General features: G+C 43.0%; 1 protein-coding gene across 2 annotated transcripts in view; it reads right to left on the bottom strand.

The window, feature by feature from the left end:
• Nucleotides 1-10,239: 10,239 nt before the first annotated feature.
• Nucleotides 10,240-23,685, bottom strand: part of ADAMTS12 (ADAM metallopeptidase with thrombospondin type 1 motif 12) — a 393,807-nt gene continuing 380,361 nt past the window's right edge. For both annotated transcript variants that reach the window (XM_070357669.1, XM_070357670.1), the window contains one exon: nt 10,240-14,372. In XM_070357669.1, the coding sequence (XP_070213770.1) occupies nt 14,194-14,372 (179 nt within the window). In that variant the 3' untranslated portion in view covers nt 10,240-14,193. The remainder of the gene's footprint in view (nt 14,373-23,685) is intronic.

Here is a 23,685-nt window from a genome sequence, read left to right as displayed (position 1 = left end):
CAGAGGAAGGTAAACTTCCAAACTCATTCTATGAGGCCACCATCATCCTAATAACAAAACCAGACAAAGATGCCACAAAAAAAAACTACAGGCCAATATCACTGATGAACATAGATGCAAAAATTCTTAACAAAATCCTAGCAAACAGAACTCAACAACATATTCAAAAGATCATACATCATGACCAAGTGGGCTTTATCCCAGGGATGCAAGGATTGTTTAATATCCGTGAATCAATCAATATAGTACACCATATTAACAAACTGAAAGATAAAAGCCATATGATTATCTCAATAGATGCAGAGAAACCCTTTGACAAAATTCAACATCCATTTATGATAAAAACCCTCCAGAAAGCAGGAATAGAAGGAACATACCTCAACATAACAAAAGCTATATATGACAAACCCAAGCAAACTTTATCCTCAATGGTGAAAAATTGAAAGCATTTCCCCTAAAGTCGGGAACAAGACAAGGGTGCCCCCTTTCACCACTACTATTCAACATAGTTTTGGAAGTTTTGGCCACAGCAATCAGAGCAGAAAAAAAAAAAGGAATCCAAATTGGAAAAGAAGAAGTAAAACTCTCACTGTTTGCAGATGACATGAGATGACATGATCCTGTAAAAAGAAAACCCTGAAGACTCCACCAGAAAATTACTAGAGCTAATCAATGAATATAGTAAAGTTTCAGGATATAAAATTAACACACAGAAATCCCTTGCATGCCTATACACTAACCATGAGAAAACAGAAAGAGAAATTAAGGAAACAATTCCACTCACCATTGCAATGAAAAGAATAAAATACATACGAATAAATCTACCTAAAGAAACAAAAGACCTATATATAGGAAACTATAAAACACTGATGAAAGAAATCAAAGATGACACAAATAGATGGAGAAATATACCATGTTCATGGAAGAATCAATATAGTGAAAATGAGTATACTACCCAAAGCAATCTATAGATTCAATGCAATCCCTATCAAGCTAACAACTGTATTTTTCACAGAACTAGAACAAATAATTTAACAATTTGTATGGAAATACAAAAACCCTCAAATAGCCAAAGCAATCTTGAGAAAGAAGAATGGAACTGGAGGAATCAACCTGCCTGACTTCAGGCTATACTACAAAACTACAGTCATCAAGACAGTATGGTACTGGCACAAAGACAGAAATATAGATCAATGGAACAAAATAGAAAGCCCAGAGATAAACCCATGCACCTATGGACACCTTATCTTTGACAAAGGAGGCAAGAATATACAATGGAGAAAAGATAATCTCTTTAACAAGTGGTGCTGGGAAAACTGGTCAACCACTTGTAAAAGAGTGAAACTAGAACACTTTCTAACACCATACACAAAAATAAACTCAAAATGGATTAAAGATCTAAACGTAAGACCAGAAACTATAAAACTCCTAGAGGAAAACATAGGCAAAACACTCTCTGACATATATCACAGCAGGATCCTCTATGACCCACCTCCCAGAGTAATGGAAATAAAAGCAAAAATAAACAAATGGGACCTAATTAAACTTAAAAGCTTTTGCACAATGAAGGAAACTATAAGCAATGGGAAAAGACAGCCTTCAGACTGGGAGAAAATAATAGCAAATGAAGCAACTGACAAAAAATTAATCTCAGAAATATATAAGCAGCTCCTGCAGCTCAATTCCAGAAAAATAAATGACCCAATCAAAATGGCCTAAAGAACTAAACAGACATTTCTGCAAAGAAGACATACAGATGGTAACAAATACATGAAAAGATGCTCAACATCACTCATTATCAGAGAAATGCAAATCAAAACCACAATGAGGTACCATCTCATGCCAGTCAGAATAGCTGCTATCCAAAAGTCTACAAACAAGAAATGCTGGAGAGGGTGTGGGGAAAAGGGAACCATCTTACACTGTTTGTGGGAATGTAAATTAGTATAGCCACTATGGAGAACAGTGTGGAGATTCCTTAAAAAACTGGAAATAGAACTGCCTTATGACCCGGCAATCCCACTGTTGGGCATACACACTGAGGAAACCAGAATTGAGAGACACGTGTACCCCAATGTTCATTGCAGCACTGTTTACAATAGTCAGGACATGGAATCAACCTAGATGTCCATCGACAGACGAATGGATAAGAAAGCTGTGGTACATATACACAATGAAATATTACTCAGCCATTAAAAATAATATGTTTGAATCAGTTCTAATGAGGCGGATGAAACTGGAGCCTATTATACAGAGTGAAGTAAGTCAGAATGAAAAACACCAATACAGTATACTAACACATATATATGGAATTTAGAAAGATGGTAACAATGATGCTATATGCGAGACAGCAAAAGAGACACAGATGTCTAGAACAGTTTTTTGGATTCTGTGGGAGAAGAAAAGGGTGAGATGATTTGAGAGAATAGCATTGTATATTCTGTATATTATCATATGTGAATCAGATCGCCAGTCCAGGTTTGATGCATGAGACAGGGTGCTCAGGGCTGGTTCACTGGGATGACCCTGAGGGGTGGGATGGGAAGGGAGGTGGGAGGGGGGCTAGAGATGGAGAACACATGTACACCCATGGGTGGTTAATGTCAATGTATGGCAAAAACCACTACAATATTGTAAAGTAATTAGCCTCCAATTAAAATTAATTAATTAAAAAAATAAACATAGCTGCAGGTCTTAAGTTGTACTCCTTTATGTTCTCTGGGAGAGGCTAGCAGAGTTTGAAATCATTTTTCACTTGCTTTTGTTGGGGGAGGGGGGCTCTATTCCTTTGAATGAGACACTGAGCTGAGACCGGTTTTCTCAGATGATTTTTCTTCCTGTGGATGATCTTTCCAAGCTGTGATGGCTTATTATTCTGATTCCCTATGTACCAACTATTCTGCTTGATGGTCTCTTTGTAATTCTTCCCTTTTGCAGTATTTTGGTTTTGAATTTCTCTTCTTAGAAGTTTGGGTGAACTCTCTGCTGGATGGCAAACTCCTTGAATGTAGGGGTTTGCTTTAATGCTTCCTTAATTATACCAGAGCTTGAAGTATAATGCTGGTTGCATAGTGGGAAATCAGTCAAGTTTTTAGTGAACAAGCAGATGAATTCAGGAACCAGGGGGTAGTGCAAGGCTAGGTTTCCACTTTTTCACCTACAGTCTTACATGACTAAAGGATAACTCTCATTTACCAAAGACCCTGGACAGTTTCATACCAAACTAGACATGGCCCAGAGGATTGTCTAACATATAACCTGCTAAGAGCCCCAGAAGATCCTTCTTTGTTTACTTGGCCAGCCAGAGTGGAAATTTTTTCCTCCTACCTGGGAACCTCAGAGTTCATGAGCAATAACCCAGTAAACACATCTTGAGGGAAGTTGGCCTTTTGAACTGTTATAAAAATGTATAAAGATGAGCCTAGGGATACTGTGGTACAAATAAATAGTAAGATTTCAGTCTGGTGATTATCTTATTAAAATAAAATCCCAACAATGGACATAGCTGTATCACCTTCACTTCTGATATTCCTGCTCCAAATAAACTGACAATTGAAATTATTCCCAGCATTGCAGCTCTCTAAGTGAGAAGGAGGGAAGAAATTTTTGTCAGCTTGTATATTCCTTCCTCACCTTCTGAGGTTCAGATGCATTCAGATGCCCATGCCCCCAACCACCAGACAAGTGAAGATGAATTTTCTTAATGTTCTGCTCTTTAGTGAATCATAAAGACAACAAAGGGCAGTTGGCTCTCAGCAATACATAACTAATCCATTTCTCCATCCACAAGGGCCAAGTAGAGCTAATTTAATCTCAGCTTCATTAGTTTATCCCTTGTCTGAAATCAAAATCAAATGCAAGATAATCAGTTACCTATGATGGATTCATGTCAATGTATGGCAAAACCAGTACAATATTGTAAAGTAGATAGCCTCCAATGAAAATAAATAAATATAAAAAAATTAAAAAATGGTAATTATCTTAAAAATTTTTTTGCTATTTTGTGGGTTTAAGCTGGTCCCCAATGGCTCCACCATCATACTCCATCTGCAATTATTTCCAAGGAGTTTGAGAAAGATGCTCCTGCTTTTTCACTGATCGGCACCACCATCGTCTCCCATTCTTTTTTCTCAAAAGGGGCTTGCTCTCCTATTGAGACTCGGTGTTCCTTTTAAATGAATACCAGCTGTGTGAGTCATCTGGGGGAGTGCAGCTCTTTCTCTTTCTGAAGGCAAACCACCAGGAGCAACCACACACGAGTAGGTCTAAGTTATGATGACCAAGGTGATAAAGATGACCCAGGCCCTATGGAACTGAGTAGTTTGGCCATGGGTGTCTAAAGTAAGACAAAGCCAGGAAAGTTTGGAAAACAGAGGCAGTTCAGAGGCCAGGAGAATGGCATTTGTCCTGGAAGAGTCCCAGAATCAGTCTCCAGAGCTTCTTAGTGAAGAGGCTGGGAGGGGAATGGACGTGTGAGCTTGTGAGCACCTTCATTTTCATGTTCGTTCCTTTTGCTCTTCACTGAGGTTATCATCACTTTCACAGAAATTTTTGATTTTTTTTTCTTATTATGTGTACTGGCTTACTTAAGCGATTTACTTTCCAATTATGATTTTCTCTTTCCTATAGATTCTTACTGCTTTTCTATTTAGAGAAGACTTTTCAGTATTTCCTTTAGTGTTGCTGTATTCTTTTACTTTTTGCTCATCTGAAGAATTCTTTGTCTCCTTCTATTCTAAATGGTAGAATAGGTAGAATATCCTCAGTTGTAGATTTTTCCCTTTGAGGACTTTGAATATGTCTTGCCTGCAGCATTTCTGTAGAGACGTCAGCTGATAGACTTATGGGGGTTCCCTTGTAATTAACTCATCATTTTGCTGCCTTCAGAATCCTTTTTTATCTTTAACTTTCACCATTTTTATTATATTATGTCTTGAAGTAGATCTGTTTGGTTTATCTGGTGCTTCCCCTGTGCTTCCTGTGTCTGGGTATTTGTTTCCTTCTTTAGGTTTGGGGAGTTTTCAGCCATAATTTCTTTAAATACATTTTCAATCCCCCTTTCTCTTATCCTTCTGGGATTCATATTATGTGTAAATTGGCACACTTCATCTTTTACCACGGTTCTCTTATATTGCTTTCATTTTCTTTTTTTCATTTGGCTTTCTCTCTGCTGTTCTAATTGAGTGATTTCCATTATTCTATAGTCTAGATAACTTATTTATTCTTCTGCATTATTGGTTCTGGTATCCATGCCCTTTAGTTCAACTTTTATCCCTTCAAATGAATTCTCTAACCTTTCTTGGCTCCTCATTATAGTTTCTAATTGCTTTTTACAGCAATCTGCGTTTCTGTTGAACCTCTCTTAATTCCTCCAGTATTTGCATTATCTCCTTTTAGAACTCCTTTTAGTGTCTATTGGACTGAAGAGGTCTGTTTCATTGTTCTTTCAAGGGAATTGGCTTCACCTCTTAATTGAGTGTGATTCCTTGGCTTCTTCACTTACGTTTCTCTTGCTCTATGAGTTTAGGAGAAACAATGATCTACTTTGGTCTTGGTGATCTATTTTTATGTGAGAGCATCCCTCTGTAACCTGTGTGGGTTTAATATTTATATTTAATATAAATATTTTTTGGTAAGAGGGCTGTTTTTAGTATGGCTGCCTGCCACCTCTTCCTCAGTGTATGCTGACTGTTACTGCCTTGACAGGCAGTGTAACAGATGCTGTGGTGACCAGAGCCTGTGCTGGATGTTGAGCAGGGTCTCTTTTTTTGCTCGGTGGTTTTCACTGCCCTGTCAGGGGCAAGGTCTGCTCCCTGTTGTTGGAGCCGAAGTCTCCAGATGTGTCTGAGCTGCATTTCTGGTCTTTGCTGCAAGGTAGACAGGATTGGAAGGATTCCCAGGTGGTGCTAATGGTGAAGAACCTGCCTGCCAATGCAGAAGACAGATGCAGGTTTGATCCCTGGTTTGGGAAGATCCCTTGGAGAAGGGCATGACAACCCACTCCAGTTTTCTTGACTAGAGAATCCCATGGACGACGAGCCTGACGGGCCACAGTCCATAGGGTCGCCCAGAGTCGGACAGGACTGGTGACTTACAAATGCAGGCAGGTGGGATTAGAACACTCTTTCTGGGTGAGGAGCCCCTGAGTATTGTTTCCTGGAGCTGCTCACCTGTGAGTGTGCTCTGCTGTGTCACCTTTCACCCATTGTGTGGATTCACAAAGTACACTGTTGTTGTCGCTGCCCTCAGCCCTACCTCAGCCATGGGCATGTCAGCGATTGGCCCTGGTGCCTCTCAGGCTTTGTGTTCACAAGGCCAGCAGAACCTTTGAGCTCAAGTCACAGGGCTGCAGGGCCATATCCGGGACCCACTGAGGGAGTTGTGGAGAGAGCTCAGATGCTGGCCCGGCCCAGCCCCTGCATGCATGCATCCACAAAGCCCACGGCTGCCAAGGCCAGACCCCTCCCAGCTCGGGAGCACCTGCTGTCCCTTTGGATGTTCTGTATGTGTTGAATTCACAAAGCTGGTGGAGGAGGTGTAACTCAGTGTCTGTGCTGCCTTGGATTGAGATTTCATTTCTGTTTCCTAAGTCACATGCCCCTGGGACTCAGCTGTGATTTCAGCCCCACCTCTGTGCATGGGCAACCCACTGGTGTCTGGTCCCGGGCTGCCCAGGTGGTGGCGGTGGCTAGAACAGGCAAGCCTGCCTGGGCCAGTGTCTCTTCTGGAAGCTGCAGAGGCAGGGGCCAGAGGGTGGGGTGAGGGGCTGCCATGGTGGCACTTAACAGGGGAGCTTCTCTTCATGCCACTTAACAGGGGAGCTTCTCTTCCATGGTGGCCTGGGCTGCTTCTGAAAACACTCCTGGTTGCGGCATGCCACAACCCATCCCCTCCAGCCTGTCTCCGCACAGCCAACACCATGGACCAGTTCTCTTAATGTCTTTCCTGCCTCTCTGTCTTCCCATCCCAACCCAGCTGTCCGTGGGGATGTTTCCCAGTTGTTCTCCCAGCCAGAGAGGAAGCTGTGCAGTGATGGTGCCACAGGCTCCACTGTAGCTGGCATCTGAGCAGGACCCCAGCTGGTGGCTGGCTGCCTGACGTCAAGTTCCAGCTGGATTGTGCTCCCTGCCTTGGTAGTACCTTGGCCCCAGGAACTGTATCCCATCACTGCTGGATCCGCAGGGACCATCAGTGAGCACCCCTAGTCCTGGCCACATCCCATGAAACAAGTTGGGGTGAGTTGGGCAGTACCACTGAAATGAAGGAGCCTGGGGGCTGTCCAGAGGGGAGTGGGTGGGCAGTGCTTGGTGGGAGAGTGAGCACAGAGGTAGGGCCATTCTCTCCTTAACTTCTGTGTCTTGTTTTTACACTGCTTCTTCTGTCTTTTCATTATGATCTTGCAATCACTTCATCATTCAGATGGGAAAGGAACCATTAAAAAAAAATAATTTTGTTTGTTTATTTTTGGCTGTGCCAGGTCTTTGTGGCTGCACAGGCTTTCCCCTAGTTGTGATGAGATGGGGCTACTCTTCGTCACAGCGCTCGGGTTTCTCATTGCGGTGGCTTCTCTTGTTGCGGAGCACAGGGTCCAGGGTGCACGGGCTTCAGTAGTTGTGGCACGTGGGCTCAGTAGTTGCAGCTTGCAGGGCTCTAGAGCGTAGCCTCTACAGTTGTGGCACATGGGCTCAGCTGCTCAGAGTCATGTGGCACCTTCCCAGATCAGGGATTGAACCTGTGTCTCCTGTACTGGCAGGCAGGCAATACACCAGGGAAGCTCAGGAACTTTTTTTTTTTTTTTGATATGCTCCCCGCTGCCCCATTCATGCTAATCTTAACTTTCTCACATAGAAGCAGGGTTGTTCCATATCAAGGATGGATAGTGGTGGGCTATCTCTTTGGGATCTTTGATATCCCTGTCAGCCTTCTCTCAGTGCAAGAGGAAGGGCTACTATTAGTGAATATTTAATGGCCGTGGGTACTGCTGCTGCTGTCACTTCAGTCGTGTCCGACTCTGTGTGATCCCATAGACGGCAGCCCACCAGGCTCCCCTGTCCCTGGGATTCTCCAGGCAAGAATACTGGAGTAGGTTGCCATTTCCTTCTCCAATGCATGCAAGTGAAAAATGAAAGTGAAGTCGCTCAGTCGTGTCCGACCCTCAGCAACCCCATGGACTGCAGCCTTCCAGGCTCCTCCATCCATGGGATTTTCCAGGCAAGAGTACTAGAGTGGGGTGCCATTGCCTTCTCCAGGCCATGGGTACTAGTGAATATTTAATGGCCATGGGTACTTCTATATACTGAGTTTAATGGTGTGAGTAGTTCGTCTCTCCTCTTTCCCCCCACCCTTCCCCTACATCCCTCTTGAGCCTGAAACCTGGCACTGCAGAGAAGGGTAGGAAAGCCCTTTTCCATCTTCCTCCAAAATATACTCCGCAAGCCAGCTTCACCATCAGTAAAGCCGTTGTTATGATCTGGCTGGGTATGTCTGTGCTGTTTGGTTTGAAACCTGTTGGAGGAGGGTGATTATTCCAAACCCTCAATATGTCACTTTTCCATTTTACCCACTTCTGGTTTATTTCCTCTGACTCTAGGATTGAACACTTGAGCCCTCAACAGCTGATTCAAGACTCTTGTGGAGCCATGCTCCTTACCTTCTTTCTCCTCTGAAATTATTTTTATCAAGCTAATGACCTTTGAATCCTGATATGTATTTTTTCTTCTTTGAAAGTTTTCTGGCCCACCCCATCAGTTCTTAGTGAGGTCCAAGTGTTAGGGTGAGTTTGGTTTTACTCTAGAAACCCTGCTACTCACTCCAAGGTGATAGCTGTTCTCCTGCAGTTTTTCAGCTTCAGAACTACTGACATTTTGAGTCACCTAATTCTCTGTGGTGGGAGGGGCTGTCCTATAGAAAGTTTAGCAGCATCCTTCGCCTCTACTCACCAGATGCTAGTTGTAGCCTCCAGCAAATTTGTGAAAGCCAAACGGGTCTCAGACATTGTCAGATGTCTTCTGGGGACAAAACCATCTCTAATTAAGGACTGTTCTCTTAGGGGAAATGGATACAGTGAAGCAGCAGCAGCAGAGCAGCGCCTCCGTCTTGGTGGCAGAGTTAGCACTGGCCTCATGGGGAAAAGCATTTGAGCTGAGCCTTGTAGGATAAGGGTTACCTAGTGGTCATAGCAGAGTTTTCAAGGTACAGACAGGTAGGTGTTCATGGCCCTCTGATTTCTTGACCCAAACCAGCTTCCTATCACCCCTATGCATGCCCACAAACATTGTAGGGGTCACCTGTGGATGCCTCGCTCTTCCTGCCTCAATGATCTCACTCATTCATGTGAGTGGATTCCGTGTCCATATGTCCAGATTCTTTTGGGTTGGCCCAAAAGTTTGGGTTTTTCTGTCTTACAGGACAACCCAAATGAACTTTTGGGACAACTCGATACAATTTGCTGGTTATACTTACCATGCTGTGCACCACCTTTGAAAAAATATGTTGGATTTCTAAAGCAAATTCCTCTTCATCTTTATTATTACTTTCTCAAGCATTAAGAGAAAGCATGTGTACAATTCATTGTTGTTTTTTTCTAAATTTTATTTATTTTTTGCCTGTACTGGGTCTTCATTGCTATGTAGACTTTCTCTAGTTGTGGCAAGTGGGGGCTACTCTCTAGTTACAGTGCACAGGCTTCCCACTGTGGTGGGTTCTCTTGTTGCAGAGCATGCACTTTAGAGAGCTTGGGTTTCAGTGTACAATTGTGCACGTGGGCTCAGTAGTTGTGGTGCCCAAGCTTAGGTGCTCCAAGGCACGTGGGGTCTTTCAGAGATAGAACCTGTGTCCCCTGCATTGGCAGGCAGACTCTTAACCACTGGTCCACCAGGGAAGTCTCCATTATGTCTGAACTTTGGATAGATTGAGGGACTAGGTTATGCAGTGAGCTGCAATTCCCAATACGCTGGATCTGGGATTGTGGCAGATTTCAAGTATCACTTCAGATGGTCATATGGTGGGTTGTGTTGGTTACTGCACAATCATTTGTGAGAAGAGACCCAAGTTCTACTTCACCTGGGACATGAATCATCTCATGACATACGGATTTAGGGGTGGAGGAGGAGGGAGTCTGCAGGGAGCGAGGGAGGGAGGAATTGACAGATCCTCCTCCAGGTTGCTAAATTTCAGAGTTGTTCTGGTGGCTAGTGGGAGTCTCATAGCAGGGGTAAATGAATTACATGGAAACATCAGTGAGTCTGGCCATTTATTGATGCCACACAACGGCAGGCTATGGTTAACACTCTGATTTTACATACTGTGGTACCCACTGAGGTACCCCTTAAGGAGTCTGGGCCTGGGAAAGTAGTGCAGAGATGCAGAGAGGACAATGGATGAGGCCTCGGACCACATGTAACCACTTTGGAGGGCAGAAACAGGCAGAATTGTGCTTTCCCAACCATATTTTTTTATGACATAACTTAAAATAATACTAACAATATTTGAACAAGCAATACCAAAAAAAAAAAAAAAGCATCAAATATGTTGGTTAAGTTGTAGCACCAGACAGTTCATGTCATGAGGCCTCCCTCTCGAAAGTGAATCGCTGTGCACTCATTTCATTGTCCTAGGGCTTCATCCTAAAGTCAGAAGTGCTATGGCTTGTAATCTCTGGTGAAGTAATGTATAGCTTTCAGTGTTTTGGGGATTTTAACAAATTGATTGGGAAATTATGACCCGAAACAATATAAATCCTTCAAATCATGTTCCAGAAACATGATGAAGGTTATCAACAACACTCAATATCTGAAAGCTTCACATTGGGATGGCTCCATCACGTAGAGATGGATCAGGAGATTGGACAGAGATACACGCTTAAGAAGTCCCAATATTAAAATGAGTCACTCCTACAAAGGGGCAACTGCTTGTATCACAAATTGATTTCATTTTTACAAAGGTATTCACTCTTTCGTCTCTTGAAATGTTTCCTCTTGGTGGTTTGAATTATGTTTGGATGTTCAAGAACTAAATGAACCCATACCTTTTCAGAGAAGAGTTAACTCTACCACTGGGAGAGGTGACATAAACCAGATTGGGCTTGAGACCCTTTATGTATTGAAGTACCAGGCCCTGTGGTGGCCTCTCTGGTTCATGGTAGATGCGTATCCAGTGTCTCTTGCTACACTTCTCACTTGCTTGTTCAAGGTGGGAGGAAAGGAGGCCATGGAGGAAATAAAGCAACAGCTACTTCACGTCGGCCCCCGTGAGCACCAAAAGAATGGTGAGATGTCATCTAGGTTCTTGTCTTTCACATTTTCCTGTTAATCTGAGGTCCCTCTCTTATTGCTAACATGGGGACCATGCAAAACCCTGATGACCCAAAGTTGAGTGACTGTCAAGGCAACAACCAAGTCAGATGACCCCAGTAGCAAGTACTATCTTGCGACCCAGAATGACAGATGCTACACAACTGTCTTACCTCACAGCCTCAATACAGGAAGTGAATGTTCATGATGCAGGATTAGGGGCCAATATTCTGCCTTTGAGAAACTAGAGAAAGGCCTAGAATAGAGCACCTGGTCAGACCCTCTCTACATTCCTACCATCTTTTCCTCATGGGTCATAAATAACATTTCGCATATTGGGAAACCTGGCCTAGTTTAGTTTGCTGAGGTCACGGGAATATGGGTTTGTTCCTGAGTTTTGTAAAACTGGTCATATCCAGGGCTCTGATGATATGCATGATCCCGGGATAACAATTGTTGTTCAGTTGTTAAGTCTGTTCAACTCTTTGTGACCCCATGGACTGCAGCATGTCAGGCTTTCCTGTCCATCACCATCTCCCAGAGTTTGCTTAAACTCATGTCCATTGATTTGGTGATGCCATCCAACCATCTCATTCTCTGTCATCTGTCATTCAGTCTTGTCCAACTCTTGTCCGACTTCTTGCAACCCCAGCCAGGCTCTTCTGTCCATGGAATTCTCCAGGCAAGAATAATGGAGTGAGTTGCCATTCCCTTCTCCAGGGGATCTTCCCAACTCAGGGATCGAACCCATGTCTCCTGCATTGCAGATAACTCTTTACCATCTGAGCCACCAGAGAAGCCCTGGGATAGCAGAGTACCAGGTTAAGTTAAATCCATCCAACTTACTAAATTAATCCCCTTGAAAGCCTATACCACACTTCAAGGACAGTTTTTGCAAATTGCCTCATTAGAAAAAAAATCAGGTTCTCTTCTACTCCTGTCACTGATGATTTACGCGTCTTCTCTCTAAAACTGATTTCACCAGAGACTGTCATCAGCCAGCAATGTTTAGATTTAAAGACAGAATATAAGAACCTAATCATACAGAAATAAATTCCCTGGTTTTGGTAAACATTTTTACTTTTCTACTGTGTCTGGTCTTATCTCAAATTCCATCCCAACCCCAGTGTTTTATTTTCCACAGGCATTTATCAGAATAATACACAGTAATGGCTTTAAAAAAAGCACATAATATAAAAATTTTCAGCTTCTGGTATCCAAGCAATACAACTGGCGTTGGCCAGCAACACCATTACACATTTAACAGAGGATGCATATGGATTTGCCCACTTGTACATCTATCTACATGTTTATATTCGTTCTGCCACCATCTGCATGTTAGCACCATGTTTCAATAGCACCATTCTGCTGAACAGAGAGAGAACTCAAGGGAAAGATGGGACATTGTGTTCCATGGTGAATGTTAATGGTACTTGTGAGTCTGAAGACATGTGGCCCATGACATGAAGATGACTCTCCTGCCTTCCCCTCTGTCAAGAGCTGGTTCTGAAGGCTTCTTTCCCTGGGGGCTCCTCTCACCCTCCCCTGATTTTCCAGGTTCAGTTCGTATAAACACCTCCTCTTATATACCACAAAATTCATCTTCAACTTGAGACCATAACCTACTTTGACTCCTCCTGGGTGATGGGAACATCAAAGATTCAGCCTTCTTAATTTTTTTGGACTCCCTGACTCACCTGTTCCCTTCAAGGAAACAGATTCTCAAAAGTAACTACTGGGTGTGCTAGAGAGTAGGTCAGCTTTACCTCCTTTTTGAAAAGTTTTTTTCTTGAGACTATTAGTTTATACAAAGTTTGTCTATACTTGATGCAATTTACCTAGGTCTTAGCAATATTTTCATCTAGAGCTCCATTTCCCAACTTGAGGGTGGGTGGGCGGGTGGTAGACGCAGACCTGGCTGCAGCACTTGTGATGTATAAAGCCCCAGCAGTGGAAAGATGTTCACCCTGACTTGAAGACCCAGGCAGGGGATGTGCCAGGGAAGGGAAAGTCACACAGGAAGACTCACATGCTCTTCTGCAAAGGAATGGGTATGTGCCAGGGAAGTGGGAAGAATAGAAGCCCACATTCTCTTCCTTATACAAGAAACTGATTTCTGATCATTTGTTTTTTAACAGTTTTCATAGAAATTATCTAAAGTCAGAAATGTCTTCTATATAACCTAAATCCCTTAGGTTTACTAAAGCTACAGTTCCTGCCCATTTCCTCTTCTTCTAGTGTCCCTAGGAAGGCACGGGAGTCTAAACAGCTCAGATGTAGAGTCTACAGGGAATAGGGACAGACTGAGTCTGTAGCCAAGACTTTTTCTTCCTGCCTCAGTTAAATATTAGGTAAAGAAAGCGGTCCCCTGCCTGGATGAATTACAAGAATGTTCCCAAAAGCTCTCCCATGACATTTGAAACAGCAGCTGCCCCAAGTAGGGAGATTTAGGGAAAAAAAAAGAAAAAAGGGAGTGATTTCATCAAAGTAAATTAACAAGAATATTTGTTCCCTGGATAAGTGAGGCTCTATTTCCTGATACTCTCTTGAGGTAGTCTGGGAAAAATATGGTCTCTCTGTTTTTATCTTTAAGGGAGAAACAAAAGACATCATTTCATAGACTTGTCCAATTCGATACCTTTCCCAGGAGACGATCCCATGAGAAGCCTAGTTCTCCTGGACACCTCACCTGCCTATCAGGGAGCAGTGAGCACAACAGTGCCATGACTCCTGAGAGGGACATTGTGTGGCTAAAGGGACGCAGTGTGCTTTGTTTTGTTATGAGTCAAAGTTGAACCTGAAACATGCAGAATAACACGGCAAGAAAGTGGTCCCTGGGCCAGAACATGTCCTTGTCAGCAGGCTGCTGCAGTCTATGGTGGAGGGTGGCTTCCTCCTGTACTTAGGGTGCTTTGGGGTTCTTGAGTGGCTGTCGCTTTCTTGGCCTTTGGGTGTGGGCCACGTGTGTCTGGGAACACGAGAGGCAGCACTGAGCCCTCACGGTGGGCACAGAACATTTCTTCATGGTTTTAAGCGTCTGGCAGAAACTGGCTGATAAGTTGTCCTTGATGCAAAGGAGATCTGTGGGAGGAGACAAATGATGAGAAAAAAACAAAAGATGATCTTTTTGTTAAGTGAAAGAGCACAACTTCTATTAATGGAAGGTTTTATATGTCTACTGAGAAAGGCTCCATAGCGATTCATAATAGTTGACATCTACTGACGGTCACTCCTGTGCAGTAATGTGTTGATTTATAATGGTTCCTATTTTAACTAATAACAACATGTTTGAGCCTAGTTATAATAACTTAAAATTCACAGTCCAAAACCACAATTACATTTGTACCAGCCTAATATCTTGACCATCCTTTCCTCATACATGATTGGACTAGATTTCTCAGGGACCATCCTCGCATATTCTGTGGGTGGTAGATACTCAGACTGCAGTGGCCCTTGTCTGGAAGAAGTTCAATAAGGGCCCAATAACAGATTTATCTTTTATAAAATGAAATTGGTTTAAACTTTGCTTCAGTGCCTTTCAGAGCTCTGCCTGATTTTCTTTCTCCATTACACATTTGAATAGTCCTACAGTAAAGCTTTTTACCCCAAACAGGCTGCTGTTCTTTGTAAATAGAATTGTCAGTAAAAGCAGAAATTGAGGTAATATTCCTCTTTACCTAAATCTGTGACAGCATTTTGCCTCTCTCTGCATTTTTCACCTTCAGGTCACAAAGGCAAAAAATGCTTTTCACCTGCTCAGAACTCATCATTCCTTGACAGTGCCTTTTTTTTTCTTCTTCTTCTTCATGAAGAGATATCTTCTATTAACTGTCTAATTCCATTTGGTTTGCAAGTGTTAGCTGCGCTTGAGAGTAGGTAACAGAACCCATGACCTTTTCATTGCTGCTGCTTTTCTTCTTCAGGCCTCATCTTAAAACTATTATAAAAATCAGTATCCCCTAATCCCACAGGAAACTTCTGTATGTGATCTGATATTTCAGAAAGAGTACGTATTTCTGCCAAGTGTTCCTACTGTGGAATAGGAATCTGAGCTCTTCATCTCCCACGTTCCTGCAGGAGCAGCAGGTGTTCTCCATGGGGCCTATCAGAATGCAATGCACATCACAGGCAATCCACTAAAAAGACTGCAATGATGGAAAAAAAAAAAACAAACCTTACTCGCTTATACAGCTGAATGAATCAGTTCAGTTCAGTTGCTCAGTCGTGTCTGACTCTTTGTGACCCCATGAATCGCAGCACGCTAGGCCTCCCTGTCCATCACCAACTCCCGGAGTTTACTCAAACTCAAGTCCATCGAGTCAGTGATGCCATCCAGCCATCTCATCCTCTGTCGTCCCCTTCTCCTCCTGCCCCCAATCCCTCCATCAGAGTCTTTTCCAATGAGTCAACTCTAATACAACACATTAAATTCATGTTCTCAAGATGCATGCATGTGTGTGTGCTTGCTTCAGCCATGTCTGACTTTGTGACACTATGGACTGTAGCCCTCCAGGCTCTGCTTTCCATGGGATTCTCCAGGCAAGAATACTGGAGTGGGTTGCTCTTTAGAATGAGGCAGGACTTCCTTCCTAGGCTTTTGGCTTTGGAACAGGGCCCAGCATAGATGCCTAGGCATCATAGGGTTGCTCTGATTTCTAAGTCTCTCCTAAGGTCTAGTCAAGGCTATGGTTTTTCCAGCGGTCATGTATGGATGTGAGAGTTGGACCATAAAGAAAGCTGAGCACAGAAGAATTGATGCTTTTGAACTGTGGTGTTGGAGAAGACTCTTGAGAGTCCCTTGGACTGCAACGAGATCCAACCAGTCCATCCTAAAGGAGACCAGTCCTGGGTGTTCATTGGAAGGACTGATGCTGAGGCTGAAACTCCAATACTTTGGCCACCTCATGCGAAGAGTTGACTCATTGGAAAAGACCCTGATGCTGGGAGGGATTGGGGGCAGGAGGAGAAGGGGACGACAGAGGATGAGATGGCTGGATGGATCCAACTCAGTGGACATGAGTTTGGGTAAACTCCAGGAGTTAGTGATGGACAGGGAGGCCTGGCGTGCTGCGATTCATGGGGTCACAAAGAGTCAGACACGACTGAGTGACTGAACTGAACTGATGTCTATTTTTCTCCTTTTAAAACTGAGGTTCCAGAAAGGCTTACTAACTGGCCCAACATCACACAGCTGGAAAGTAGACAGTGATGCTGGAATCCGAATGTTGCCTTAGTGCCTCTAGAGCTTTGCCTCTAAGAGAATGGATCTTTTGTGCTGGTGATGGGGGAGGAGGGGCCCACATGGACAGGTTCTTCCCTGACCAGAACATCTTCATTTGTTTAACCCAGGGCTCCCACTTGTCAGGTCCACACCTCTAGGAATAAAAGGGACCCAACCAAGCCTGGTGTCCTTGCCTGATCTTGGGAACCATTGGATCACAAGCCCTCCTTTCAGTGGTTCTCAGAGCCCTGGGAACATGTAGGTCCTGAGTCTTCCTGTTTGAAACTGGAAAGAAGAGTGGAGGAGGGCAGTGACCTATATTGGGAGCCTGTGTTCCAGGCCTATGTTTAGCAGCTCATTTAGACAATGACTGTGAGCCCAACAACATGGCAGGGCTTAATTGCACCAGTTCTCCTTATTATTGTGAAACAATGAAGGCTGGCTGTGTTCATCAGCCAACTGGATCCCAGCCGAAGCACACACAATGCTTATAATTAGTGGCAACTTAGAGAGGACATCCCAGTTTGCCTATGTCTGCTCAATAGAAATCACACTTGGAACTTACAGGGATAGCTACAAGCTTGTTCCCTTGCTGTCAGCTATGTCTAAGTTGAAGGGATAACATTTTGCCCACAAAAGGTAAAAAATAATTTCCATGTTGTTGGCAAATACAGATTCTGTAAGACTTTGGGTTCCTTGAGGCCAGGGACTGTGGCATACTCATGTCTGTATCCTCACTTTTTACATTTTGCCTGAAACGTATCTTGTGATCAGCAATATTTGCTGAACAAATGAATGAATTGAAATTCTGTTAATCTGGAAGAATATCTTTCAGTAGGAAGTCTGCTGAGGAGTGGCCAAGAGGGAGCAGTAAGACCCTGAGCCCACCTCTTCCCACAGGCATACTAAAATTACAACTATGTACAGAGTAACTACTGATGAGAAAGACTAGCAGAAACGATCTTCTACAACTAAAGATATAAAGAAGAAACCGTAAGGAAACAGGCAGGCAGGATGGAGATGTAGTATAGTTAAGACCCATACCCACATCAGGCTTCCTAGACTAGTAGTCCTGCATGAATAATATGAGTTCCCAGAACATCTGCCATAAGGCTGATACCATTCAAATTTAGAAGAGCCAAAGGGCTGCTGGAAATAAAGACCCCATTCTTAAAGGGCTTCCTTGCTGGCTCAGATGGTAAAGTATTTGCTTGTGATGCAAAAGACCCAGGTTCAATCCCTGGGTCACGGAGATCCCCCAGAGAAGGGAATTGTTACTACTCCAGAATTCTTGCCTGGAGAATCCCATGGACAGAGGAGCCTGTGGGCTACAGGCAATGGGGTCACAAAGAGTCGGACATGACTGAGCAACTAACACTTTGATTTAAAGGGCACACACAAAATTTCACACTCTCCAGGACCCAAGGCAGAGGCAGTAATCTGAAGGCAGTCTGTCTATACCAGGATGCCCCAGGTCAGGCAACCACCAGGTGCAGACACAGCCCCAGTCATCAGCAGCCCTGCTGCTTTAAGACCCCCTGAGCTGCCTTGACTTGGCCCTGCCCACTGGAGGGCCTAGGGCCCAGCCCTTCACACCAGTGTGCTAGGACTAGCTCCAGGACCCCCAGGACCCAGTCCCCACCCACCAGCAGGTTGACACATGAACTCTAGGACCCAGAAGTCCCAGGACCAGGTTTCACCCTGAAGCTTGCCATGTCAGTAACCCCTGGCCTTTGTCCATTTGGCAGGCCAACATCTGCTCTGAGACACCTTGGACCCTTCATCCAGCAGCCCCAGGATATGGCCCTACCTACCAGTGGGTCAATACCAGCTCTAGGACCCCCGAACCTGGCTCTACCTATCTGTAGGCTGACATCAGCTCCAAGTCACCCTGGGTCACACATCAGCAGGCCAACAGCAGCTTTGGGACACCATGGACCTCATAGCCAGTCATGTCAAGAACCAGCTCTGCCTACAGGTAGGGTTGTAGTCAGCCATCTCATGTCCTGGCCCCACCAAGGCAGAGCCTGGCAGAAACCTACAGGAAGCCAGCCACACCTACCAGACCACCCACAGTGGTCAGCCCATCACAACAGAAGGACCCATGCAGCCCAGGTGGGGACACCTTTAGAGCATAAAGCTTTTGTGATGAGAACAGACTATGCTGCTGGAACACACAGGATTTCTCCTACAAAAGGCTGCTTCTCCAGGTCAGAAAACAAAACCTATCAAATACACAGAAATAAAAAGAGCAAATTAGGCAAAACGAGACAATAAAGGAATATATGCCAAATGAAGGAATAAGATAAAATCCCAGAACTAACTGCACTGAAGACAGGCAACCTATCCAAAAACGAGTTCAAGGTAATGATTATAAAGATGCTCAAAGAACTTGAGAGAAGAATCGGTGAATACAGTGAGAGGATTAACAAAGAAAGACTCAAATAGCTGAAGAATAGAATAGCTGAGATAAAAAATGTACTAAAAGGAATTAACAGTGGATGAGATGATAGGAACAGATCAGCGAGCTGGAAGACAGCAGTGGAAATACTGAAGTTGAACAGAAAAGCAAAAAAGAAAAAAAATGAGGACAGTTTAGAGACCTCTGTGATACAATATTAAGTGCACTAACATTCACACTATAGGGACCCCAGAAGGAAAATTAGGGAAATGGGCAGAGAACATATTTGATGATGTAATAACTAAAAACTGCCCTAACCTGGAAAAGGAAAGAGACATCTGGGTCCAGGAAGCACATAGTCCAAAACAGGATCAACTCAAAGATGATCACATTGAGACACAATGTAATTAAAATGGCAAAAATTAAAGGGAGAAAATTAAAACCAGCAAGGGAAAAGCAACAAGTACAAGAGCACTCCCATAAGGCTGTCAGCTGACTCTTCATCAGAAACTCTGCAGGCCAGAAGGGCATGATATATTTAAAGTGATGAAAGAGGAAATTCTTGGTTGTAACCAAGAATATTCTACCTGATGGAGAGATCGAAAGTTTTACAAAAGCTAAAAAAATTTAGCACCACTAAACTTATCTGGTGACTCAGAGAGTACAGAATCCACCTGCGATGCAGGAGACCTGGGTTCAATCCCTGGGTTGAGAAGATCCCCTAGAGAAGGGCATGGAAACCCACTCCAGTATTCTTGCCTGGAGAATCCCATAGACAGAGGAGCCTGATGGACTACAGTCCATGGGGTTACCCAGAGTAGGACACAACTGAGTGACTAAGCACACAAATTAGCTTTACAAGAAATGCTAAAGGGACTTCTACAAGTGAAAAATAAAATGCCATAATTAGAAACATGAAAATTACAAAAGGAAGAATTAAATGGTAAATACAAATATACAATAAAGTCAAATACACCAAAAAACCCATCGCGTAGAAAGATTAAAAGGCAAAAACCGCAAGTTCATCTATACCCACAGTAAGTAGTTAAGGAATACACAAAAACACATAAAATATGATGTCAAAAACAATAAACATGAGAGAGGAGTAAAAATGCAGGGTTGCTAACACATTATTGACCAGGGGATTTTAGTAGACACTAATGCCTATGGCCAGTGAATTGGTAGGTAAGTGAACACTGAAATGTCTCCAGTCAGTAACATTCAGGTAAAAAACAGATGTATTAATATGTCTCTGGTCAATAATGTGTTAAATGCATCCTATACATAGGAAATCCTAAAAAGATGCCAACAAAAACTACTAGAGCTCATCACTGAATTCAATAAAGTTGCAGGATACAAAGTTAATATACAGAAATCAGATGCATTTCTACACACTAACAATGAACTATCAGAAAGAGAAATAGAAGAAACAATTCTATTTACAATATCAAAAAGAATGAAATACCAAGGAATAAATTAAAGGAGTTAAAAACTACTTGGAAAACTATCAGACACTGATGAAAGAAATTGAAGATGACACAAACAACTGGAAAAATATCCTGTGCTGATGAATTGGAAGAATTAATTCTGTTAAAATGACTATACTACCCAAGGAAATCTACAGATTTAATACACTCCCTATCAAATTACCAAATGCATTTTTTACAGAACTAGAAGAGATTAGATAGAGTACCTGATGAACTATGGAATGAGGTTCGTGACATTTTACAGGAGACAGGGGTCAAGACCATCCCCATGGAAAAGAAATGCAAAAAAGCAAAACAGCTGTCTGGGGAGGGCTTACAAATAGCTGTGAAAAGAAGAGAAGCGAAAAGCAAAGGAAAAAAGGAAAGACAGAAGCATCTGAATGCAGAGTTCCAAAGAATAGCAAGAAGAGATAAGAAAGCCTTCTTCAGCAATCAATGCAAAGAAATAGAGGAAAACAACAGAATGGGAAAGACTAGAGATCTCTTCAAGAAAATTAGAGATACCAAGGGAACATTTCATGCAAAGATGGGCTCGATAAAGGACAGAAATGGTATGGACCTAACAGAAGCAGAAGATATTAAGAAGAGGTGGCAAGAATACACAGAAGAACTGTACAAAAAAGATCTTCATGACCCAGATAATCACGATGGTGTGATCACTGACCTAGAGCCAGACATCCTGGAATGTGAAGTCAAGTGGGCCTTAGAAAGCATCACTACGAACAAAGCTAGTGGAGGTGATGGAATTCCAGTGGAGCTATTTCAAATCCTGAAAGATGATGCTGTGAAAGTGCTACACTCAATATGCCAGCAAATTTGGAAAAGTCAGCAGTGGCCACAGGACTGGAAAAGGTCAGTTTTCATTCCAATCCCAAAGAAAGGCAATGCCAAAGAATGCTCAAACTACCGCACAATTGCACTCATCTCACACGGTAGTAAAGTAATGCTCAAAAGTCTCCAAACCAGGCTTCAGCAATATGTGAACCGTGAACTTCCTGATGTTCAAGCTGGTTTTAGAAAAGGCAGAGGAACCAGAGATCAAATTGCCAACATCTGCTGGATCATGGAAAAAGCAAGAGAGTTCCAGAAAAACATCTCTTTCTGCTTTATTGACTATGCCAAAGCCTTTGACTGTGTGGATCACAATAAACTGTGGAAAATTCTGAAAGAGATGGGAATACCAGACCACCTGATCTGCCTCTTGAGAAATTTGTATGCAGGTCAGGAAGCAACAGTTAGAACTGGACATGGAACAACAAACTGGTTCCAAATAGGAAAAGGAGTACATCAAGGCTGTAGATTGTCACCCTGTTTATTTAACTTATATGCAGAGTACATCATGAGAAACACTGGGCTGGATGAAACACAAGCTGGAATCAAGATTGCCGGGAGAAATATCAACAACCTCAGATATGCAGATGACACCACCCTTATGGCAGAAAGTGAAGAGGAACTCAAAAGCCTCTTGATGAAAGTGAAAGAGGAGAGTGAAAAAGTTGGCTTGAAGCTCAACATTCAGAAAACGAAGATCATGGCATCCGGTCCCACCACTTCATGGGAAATAGATGGGGAAACAGTGGAAACAGTGTCAGACTTTATTCTTCTGGGCTCCAAAATCACTGCAGACGGTGACTGCAGCCATGAAATTAAAAGATGCTTACTTCTTGGAAGGAAAGTTACGACCAACCTAGATAGCATATTCAAAAGCAGAGACATTACTTTGCCAACAAAGGTTCGTCTAGTCAAGGCTATGGTTTTTCCTGTGGTCACATATGGATGTGAGAGTTGGACTGTGAAGAAGGCTGAGCGCCGAAGAATGGATGCTTTTGAACTGTGGTGTTGGAGAAGACTCTTGAGAGTCCCTTGGACTGCAAGGAGATCCAACCAGTCCATTCTGAAGGAGATCAGCCCTGGGATTTCTCTGGAAGGAATGATGCTAAAGCTGAAACTCCAGTACTTTGGGCACCTCATGCGAAGAGTTGACTCATTGGAAAAGACTCTGATGCTGGTAGGGATTGGGGGTAGGAGGAGAAGAGGATGACAGAGGATGAGATGGCTGGATGGCATCACTGACTCGAAAGATATGAGTCTGAATGAACTCCGGGTGTTGGTGATGGACAGGGAGGCCTGGCGTGCTGCGAGTCATGGGGTTGCAAAGATTCGGACACGACTGAGTGACTGAACTGAACTGAACTGAGAAGAGATTAATTCTTATTTTATTTTATTTTTTAACTTTACAATATTGTATTGGTTTTGCCATATATCAATATGAATCTGCACATACACACTGAGGAAACCAGAATTGAAAGAGACACGTGTACCCCAATGTTCATCACAGCACTGTTTATAATAGCCAGGATGTGGAAGCAACCTAGATGTCCATCAGCAGATGAATGGATAAGAAAGCTGTGGTATGTATACACAATGGAGTATTACTCAGCCATTAAAAAGAATACATTTGAATCAGTTTTAATGAGATTAATTCTTAAATTTGTATGGAAACACAAAAGATTCCCCAATAGCCAAAACAATCTTCAGAAAGAAGAACAAAACTTGAGGTATTACATGTCTGATTTCCAACTATATGACAAAGCTATAGTAATCAAAACAGTATGGTACTGACACAAAAACAGACACTGCTCGATGGAACGGAATAGAGAGCCCAGAGATGGACCCACCGTCACATGGGCAAATAACCCATAACAAAACAGTGAAGACTATACAATGGGGGACTGACAGCCTCTTCAACAAATGGTGCTGGGAGAATGAACAGCTACATGCAAAAGAATCAAACTGGACTCTTCTCTCACACCATGCACAAAAATAAATTCAAAGTGTATTAAAGGCTTAAGTGTAAGAAAAAACCCACAAATTTTCTTGAAGAAAACAGCAGTACATGCTTTGATGTCAGTCTTAGTAATTTTTTTGGGGGGGATCTATTTAGGCAAGGGAAACAAAAGCAAAAAATAAATGGGGATATATCAAAATAAAAATATTTTGCATAGTGAAGGAAAATATCAACAAAACATAAAGGCTGCCTACTGAATATCCAAGATCCTGATGCTGGGAAAGACTAAAGGCAAGAGGAGAAGGGGATGACAGAGGATGAGATGGTTGAATGGCATCACCGACTCAATGAACATGAGTTTGAGCAAGCTATGGGAGTTGGTGATGGACAGGGAAGCTTGGTGTACTGAAGTCCATGGGATCGCAAAGAGTCAGACACGACTGAGCAACTGAACTGAACTGAATAGGAGAAGATATCTGCAAACAGTGTATTTGATA

This window comes from Bos mutus, chromosome 20 (genome assembly GCF_027580195.1).
Source record: "Bos mutus isolate GX-2022 chromosome 20, NWIPB_WYAK_1.1, whole genome shotgun sequence".
NCBI lineage: Eukaryota > Metazoa > Chordata > Mammalia > Artiodactyla > Bovidae > Bos > Bos mutus.
This window is presented reverse-complemented; position numbering and strand designations above follow the sequence as displayed.